We start from the raw sequence: 8,641 nt of genomic DNA on the forward strand, positions 1-8,641 counted from the left end.
TATATATATATATACCTCGCCGGGTGTTGCGTTAGCTGGCTGAGTGCCGCTATGGCCGTGGGCGAAGGAGTCGTCCCCAGTCAGTGATGTATTTAACCAAGTAAGGTTATATCTAAATCTAATATACTTCTGGAAGCGAAGACTAGCTCGAGGGTCTGGGTAGCGTAACTGGTAAGCGCGCCGCACGGCAAGCGGAGGCTGCGGGTTCGAGTCCCGCCCCGGGCCAGTTCTTTTATTCCAGAAGATTCTAAATTTATTTATTGATTTATTTATTTAATTATTAATTTACTTAAGAGATGGCGCCTAACGTCTACCTCTAGTGTCAAATTACTTTATTCCAATCATTTAATTAGCCGTATTATAGCCCGATATTTAGGCGATTGTTTGGTGATGTATATATATTGTCTAATGATACATGATTATCTTTAGCTATGTAATATTGAAAATGAATTAAATTTATTTTGTTATTCTTAATGATCTTGTTATTTTACTATGCTCAGAATTAATTAATGAAGTTTTTATTAGTGATGGGATAATACCAAAATTTCTCCTAATTCCAATACAATTCCTTATTCTGATTCTTTTGAATACTTCTAAAATTTATTTTAGTTTAGAAAAATTAATGATTTACACTATGAGTATAATACTGTACATTCATTAATTAATAAACATCTAGCTTAAGAATAGAAAATGAAAATCTAGAATTGATCATTTGAATGAAACCTGAAAATTTTCCATTTATATGTGAATATGTATGCTTTTATTGTGCACTACAAAATAAATTTGTAATCTTATTTCAGATAAATTTAATATTGCTACACTACTCTCAAAGAAATTACAGCTAATTCCTTTTTATTCAAAGAATTATTGCATAAATGCTTTAATTTTATTATATTTAACACTAAATGAGGTTTGGAAAATGATGCAACGTGCTGAACAAATATCATCATCATTACAGAGTTAACTAGTTTTTGAATTTATTCACTTGAGCCACAAATGTCAAGACTGACTCATCTTGAAAGATCAATTTTTAAAACTCAAAATGGCAGTAAACTTAGTGCGAACGAGTACTACAGAATCGTGCAAATTGCGTTTGAAAATTTAATGTATTACATCATCATATGTGAATCATAACAAATACTTTCATAATTACAATGAGAAAATTGTTTTATCATTATAAGTAAACATACTAAGTATTAAAAATAATTTTATATAAATTTTTTTCAATTAAAATACAATTTTTCTTATATTTTAAACTGTTCTGCCAACTGCTGGCCTTGATTTGAAACTAGATAGCCTGATAATTAAATAAATGTTAACCTGCTTGTAACTTAATTAAAATTTTTAAAAGTAGGCAAATTTATAAAACAAAAATTAATGAAATTACTAAAGAATTAAAATAAATTTAAATTTGATTATCTTTTGTGCAAAACAACAGTAAAGCAATTTCTGTAGTTATGTCGCAAAAGAAAAGCGTTGCAATTAATTTAAAAAAATTTGTGATTAAGGGTTCAAAATTAATGCAAAATTAAATAAATGAAAGTTATTATAAAATAATAATTAAATTTAAAAATAATAAAATGATAAAACTCTTGTCTTTAAGCTGAAACTGAAACAAAACCAGAATTAAAAATAAAATCAAAATTAATTAAAATTAAAATCAAATCAATTGAAAATTAAAACAGCACTTTTAAAAACCATTTAAAAGTTGTTTTGAAATGTTCACATTGTAAATTAAATTAATTTTTAAATTTACATTATTTGTGTATGGCAGTGACAGATGATTTTGCTTTTAATATATATACAGATATAGAATATATATTTCCAATCAAGCTGGTTCAATGCCCACCAGATGGCAACTCTAAAGTCACCCTATCAATTCTAAAATGGGCACACCAAGTGTAATCTCTCATTGCTCTGACTACATGAAAGAAAAGTCTACCATAATGGACATCACCTGTTATATGGGGCTTTGCATAAGCTCTTCTTTGTCAGCAAGAAAGTTTCCAATAAACTAATACTTAATTGTTAATATTGTAATTTTGAAAATTTTTAATATTTGATTGAAACAAATAATTAATTTTCTTATAAAATGTGGAAGAATCATTTTTAAGAATCAGAATCATGATGAGATTTGCTTGATTCCAATCCCTGAAAAATGTTCAATTTTTCTGATTTTTGATTTTGATTAGTCGTCTCGTCATTAGTTTTTATGCAGTATAGATTTATTTTTTTTTTATGTATTGTTATCATATGTGTGATAAATTGTAAGTTGATTTTTGAACTCTGAAGACATTTATGAATTGTCACTCAGTGACTGCATAGATTGCATTTGTAATTATAATCCCTAAGATTATTCAAAGAATGTTTTGATTAAACTCTTCTTACGTGATTACTGGAAAACATATAAATTAACACTCCAAAACCTTTAAACATCCAGTAGTAATCAATTTAATAATAAACAAACGTTTTTGACCATACTTTCGGTCTTCATCAGGTTTAAAAACCAGTTAGATTTGAACCTGTGCAAGCGTAGAACAATGTTTATGAATTACTACTGGACATTTAAAGGTTTTGGAGTGTTAATTTGAATGTTTTGATATAACATTTTGACATGAACCTACAAAAAAAGTTGAATAGCATTAATTTACCATTTTCAGTTAGTAAAACTTGAAAAAAAATTATTAGTTTAAATTCAAAAAACTGAAGCATATAAAACTTATTAATTTATTAGTTTTCTCTGCATTAGTTTTATGAATTTGGATTGGTATAATTTAGCGTTTAAATACAGTATATACTTTTGTTACACACTGTATTTTGCTTAAAGAAATGTGAGAGGGAGAGAGCTACCCAAAGTTATCAAATGATATTTTCACAACTTACATATGACTGTGATTGTTTCATTTTAAATGAAGAAGCTAAGGAGACAAAAAGTTTCTGGAGGGAGTATCAGGATATTCAACATTTATTTTCTCTTCACGTCACAATTTCAATAAAAGGCAGAAAAGAGAGAGATAATCTTGAAAGTAGAGAAAATAAAGATGCATTTATTACATGTATTTTTGAGAACCTGTAAATAAGCCCAATTATTAGATGAAAGCAAATTACTCTTTCAAAGAATCCATCCAAACTATAGTCAAATATTGATGAATTTAAACTTGGACAAATATTTGTGCATTGAAATGATATTGGAAAAAATAAAATAATTGATACCTATAACACTTCTAATGATAGCACAGACTAATATGCTAGATGGTACTTGATGTCCTAAAGATTGATCCTGATATTAAATTATCACTTTGGTATAACAAATACAAATCTGAATATATTAAATGAATTAAATCAAATTGCTAGATAGTAGATGTTGAGGTACTGAAGATAGATGATGTCAAAAATCTTTTCTATTTAATACTTAATTTCTGTAAACTTTTTAAAAATTATGTAATATTAAACAAAACTCAATTTCTAGATTATCATCATCTGGATATTATGATGCTTCCTGCATTGAGCTGCTCCTTACCTTCAACCTTTTTAGGGAACTTTGTGTGAATAGATTTGTTACTGACAAAGTTCATAAATCATTGGAAAATAAAATGTAGAGACATTAAATATAATACCAATAATCTACATAAAGATTGAGACATCTTAGACTTGTTTAAATATTTAAATTTTTTTAATTCCTCACAAAATTTATTAATACTTGTATTTAAGATAATGTGCAAAAAATGATAGAAAACTGCAAACTAATAATAATAAAATATTGTATCATACATTGATTGTTGTTCTGTAAATGCTTATATAGTGAAATGTCCATTAACAGACACTCCTGAATAGCAATCACCTCTGCTTAATGGACATTTTTACAATCCTCAGATCCTTCAAATAGGACATCTATTATATTCACCTCTAAACAGCAGACACTTGAAATAACAGATACTGTTGTCCTTAACCTACATAATGAAAAGACAAAGTCCCATCTTCAATATTCTGAAAGAATTAATTATGTACAAAATATTTTAAAATGAAAACAAAGAATGGTTCAAATACTCTCAGATGATGAATTTTACTGCAGGAGTGGAATGAAGACTGGCTTAAAATAGGAATTGAGAAGGAGGGCAGGTTGTAAAAACTGAACAATATACTTTATCTGTTAGAGAAGATTAATTTGGTTAAGTAGTCAATCACTATTTATTATCATACATATTAATGTTGTTAAACTTCTGTCTTATTGTTGGAATTAAGGTTATGGTACCAAAAAACTATAAATTTTTCCAAAGTTATTCATTCATTTGACAAGAACCATAGTACAGTAGTAATGAAAAAGAAACAGTTTTAAGGTTCAGACAAGTGTTTATTTGGTGAAAGTTCAAAGATCATGTTATGAAGATGATTTGCCGACCAGTTTAAAGTGTAGGAAGATATTCAGTTTTCTCGCATTTATGACATCATTTATGATCTTAACAGCTTTGTGGTGGCTAAAGTACTTTTTAATAAGTCATTTATTGAAAAAAGCAATAATTTTTTATTAAGTTATGATTTGTAATCTTTAATATGGTATATCTGAGTATCGCCTGCTTACCATTGGCATTAATAATCGATGTACAAGTACATTCAACAACGAAACATGAAATTGTATATATAGTGTATATATCCAATATTCCCTAATATGTTTTTGGCTCCATGGTATTATCTGTTATTAAATGCTTAATTAGCCAACTGTCTAAATTTTCCACAAAGGAATGTTTTTGTCCTGTTTTGGGATAGCTTTAGCTTCTTCATGAATATAAGTCATTGTTCAAACTTGTTTAAACAGTGACGTATGTAATTGTAAATTATATTGCAGATGGTTCAATAAATCATATTTGCCATCATGTGTGTTTTTTAAAATTACATTTTGAAGTTTGAACAAATGACTTTTAATTTATTTTTGTATCATTGGTATTGGCCACTGTGAGCAGACAATGCTTCTTCAATACCTCTGGTTTAATTTGCAATATGAAAAGAAGTGGAATAGATTCTTAACATCATTAAATTCTTATTTGTTAAATAAAAATCTGTAGTTGACAACACTCAGAATAATTATTTGTTAATCTATTGTAGTTAAGATAAGAGTACCTAAAAAAGATACTTTAATAGTCAAAATTAAAAGTGTAAAGTTTCATCTCTAAATTTAGTAAAATTTTTTTTACTGCTATTTTACTTTATTAAAATATTAATATACTGAANTTTACCTTTTTTCTTTATAACAGATTTTATAATTGATCATTTTATTTTTAATATATTGCCATTATGAATACTGGTCCTGATAGATGCCGGTAACTGCAGTGTCGTTGGCTTGTTTTGCTCACGCAGAAAGCACTTTTGTCTATCTGACTCAATTTCAGATACAACTCCAAACTCAATAAAACTTAAATAGAATATTACTTACATTTGATTGAGTTTGAAGTTGTATCTGAAATTGAGTCATGTAGACTCAAAAAACATTTTATAAATAAAATGACCTTTTTATTGGAATAGCATTTGAGATGTTTCAATACTTCTTCTAAGGAGTGTTTCTTTATTCTAAATGATAAGATAAAGCTATTTTAACTTCAACCTTAGAGTTAAATTAAATGTTTTTAACACAAATTTAATTACAGTTTCTTAGCTACAATTTCTTAAACTACAATGCAACAACAGTACTCAGTAGTAGAGTAAAATGTTGCATTAAAAAAAAAAATAGAATATTATTTTCTGTGATCCTTTAATATTTAGTGGGTCGTTCTATAATCTTCATTAATATAGTGCATCTCCAGTGGCATGGAGTCAAAGAAGAGATGACTTAGTCAGTCCAGTTCATTCTGTCAAAAATAGATGATTATGGTTTTCATTAGTTCTGTTGTTTGTTGGTGATTTCTTATTGATCTTCTGATTAATGATCCTCCAACATTTTTGACAGGCTTAATTAATAAATGGAAAGTTTCCAATTCAACAGTAACACATTAATCTATTTCAGAAAATTGTTCCTGATCTGTAAAATAGAAATTCCTATTAATATCAATTCTAGAATTTGAAACATGCTTTTTATTACTAAACATTGCAATATCAATATTTCTTGTAGTAAGGCTATAAAACTAAATTCTGTTGAAAAATTCAAAATAGTCTCTTTCAGTTATGGCAGTTTCTTTCTGGAGGCCTTGATCATATTGATTGTTGTTCAAGTTGCTATTAACACAATTTTTATCAACAATTTTTTTCTGGAGATGTTTCTCTAGAGTATGCAGACTTCATGCTTCATAATGGGTATAATTCATGGAGAATATGCTTCAGCTACTTTGTCTTAACAGACATAGCTCATTATTGAACACTTGAAATAATAAATTGCATAATGAAGTCAATTTTTGTCAACAATTTTTCTGGAGATGTTTCTCTAGATCATGACAGACTTTACATCTATATAATTAATTAACCAAATTGGGCTGATGTCCAAAAGAATCTTGTATTATTATTTTTACTTTTAAGTGTACTGTCATTTTACATTTATTGTGTACATAATGCATTGTATATTAAAGTAAATCTTATTGTATTAATATACAATTACTGTTTTTCATGTTTATAATCTGTGAGTTATTTGCATTTAAAAGGCATTTTGAAAGAGAATACAGACCATATTTCTATTCTAAATATTGTAATCATAAACTTGTGTCTATGGAGCAATGGCTTTTCCTGTAAGTGTTGGTATATATTAGGTCATTATATGAAAGTTTTATTTTTGTTCTAGTAATTTTCTATGGAGCATATATTGTCACAGGTTACATGCACAAAAATATGGTGTATAGAATATAATTCTAAAGGTAGTACTTTTTTTAAAATAAAAGTTTGAATTATTAGAAGTTGATTACTGGTGATTTTCAAATGTTTCCTCCTAGATGGTAAAAATTTCTAATGACTTCTGACAATTAATTTTTCTTATAAATAATATATAGCATATATATAAATGAGAATTATTTATCACCCTTATCAATTAAATATTTAAAAACCTGAAGTAATGACAGAAACTGTATTATATATAAAGTTTACCAAACTAAAAAAAACTATAACAAATATCAGATTACTTATTCTTTGAGAATAACCAGTTTTAATTGAAATATTGCCAAAATGTAAAATGAATTGTTTTTCCATGATAAAAGTAATTTATTAAATTTTGAACAGTTTTTGAGACAGTCTTTCTGACTGAGAGCTAAATTCTTTCTGAAATAAATAAAATTTATTTATGTTTTCAAAGAGAAGTGTTTTTGTTTTCAGAAATGCATTGTGAAAGTTGAGAACAGCAAACAAATTATTAAAAGTTAATTTTTTTTTCTTTATTGTTATAATTTGATTGGAATACTTAAAATTAAATTTACATGAATTTAAAAACTTCTATCATCTTGTCCAAGCATTGAAGAAAATAACTAATAACTCTAATATAACTAATAGTTTTTATTGAATATTATTTTATTACATATGATGTTTTTTTTATATTTCTGTTATATGTTGAAATTTTTGCAAATAAATAAAATGGAATATTTAAACATACTGCATTATAATTAAATTTATTATGAATGCAAATCTCTGTATTGAAATTTTATTTATGAAACATATGATATTGTTTATTTACCATTTTTATTTTAAATGATTATACTAAAAATTACAGAATAAATTATAATTACCTAAAAATAATCTGTTTTATACTGTTTTGGGTTCTAAGTAAGCATACTGTTTGATAGTCACCAGTTACTACTGAATAATTATTACATTGAACATATTTTTTTCATATTATAGCCTAAATATTTGAAATAGTTATTGAACTATTGTATATTGTTATTTTTTAGGTAGAACTTGAGGAATTGGATAGTGAACACGATTCAAGTGAGCCGGAATGTGGAGGGAGTGGAGTTCGTCGACCAATGAATGCATTTTTTATTTTTTGCAAACGGCATCGAGATGTGGTTCGTGAAAAATATCCCCATTTGGAAAATCGAAGCATTACCAAGATTTTGGGAGAATGGTGGGCTAATTTAGAACAAGAGGAGAAAGCTACTTACACAGATTTGGCTAAACAGGTAAACATAGAATAAATTATATATACGCACATTATATATATATAAATTTATTCTATGTTTATAGTACTAACATTATTTTTTAAAATTTATTATTATTTTCAATAGAATTAATTATATATATTGTATATATAAATATCAACAACTCATAGCCCGAGTAGTAAATACATCACCAAACGATCGCCTAAATATCGGGCTATAATACGGCTAATTAAATGATTGGAATAAAGTAATTTGACACTAGAGGTAGACGTTAGGCGCCATCTCTTAAGTAAATTAATAATTAAATAAATAAATCAATAAATAAATTTAGAATCTTCTGGAATAAAAGAACTGGCCCGGGGCGGGACTCGAACCCGCAGCCTCCGCTTGCCGTGCGGCGCGCTTACCAGTTACGCTACCCAGACCCTCGAGCTAGTCTTCGCTTCCAGAAGTATATTAGATTTAGATATAACCTTACTTGGTTAAATACATCACTGACTGGGGACGACTCCTTCGCCCACGGCCATAGCGGCACTCAGCCAGCTAACGCAACACCCGGCGAGGTATATATATATATA

The 8,641-nt window shown here is 27.4% G+C and overlaps 1 protein-coding gene across 7 annotated transcripts in view; it reads left to right on the top strand.

Annotated features, from left to right (window-relative positions):
* The window catches only part of LOC111641025 (HMG box transcription factor BBX-like), a 134,854-nt gene that overhangs the window by 79,070 nt on the left and 47,143 nt on the right, over nt 1-8,641 (top strand). For all 7 annotated transcript variants that reach the window (XM_023387576.1, XM_023387236.1, XM_023387164.1 and 4 more), the window contains exon 2: nt 7,854-8,084. In XM_023387576.1, the coding sequence (XP_023243344.1) occupies nt 7,854-8,084 (231 nt within the window). The remainder of the gene's footprint in view (nt 1-7,853; nt 8,085-8,641) is intronic.

The sequence above is a fragment of the Centruroides sculpturatus genome, unplaced genomic scaffold, assembly GCF_000671375.1.
Source record: "Centruroides sculpturatus isolate CEXI.00-Female unplaced genomic scaffold, Cexi_2.0 scaffold59, whole genome shotgun sequence".
Taxonomy (NCBI): Eukaryota; Metazoa; Arthropoda; class Arachnida; order Scorpiones; family Buthidae; genus Centruroides; species Centruroides sculpturatus.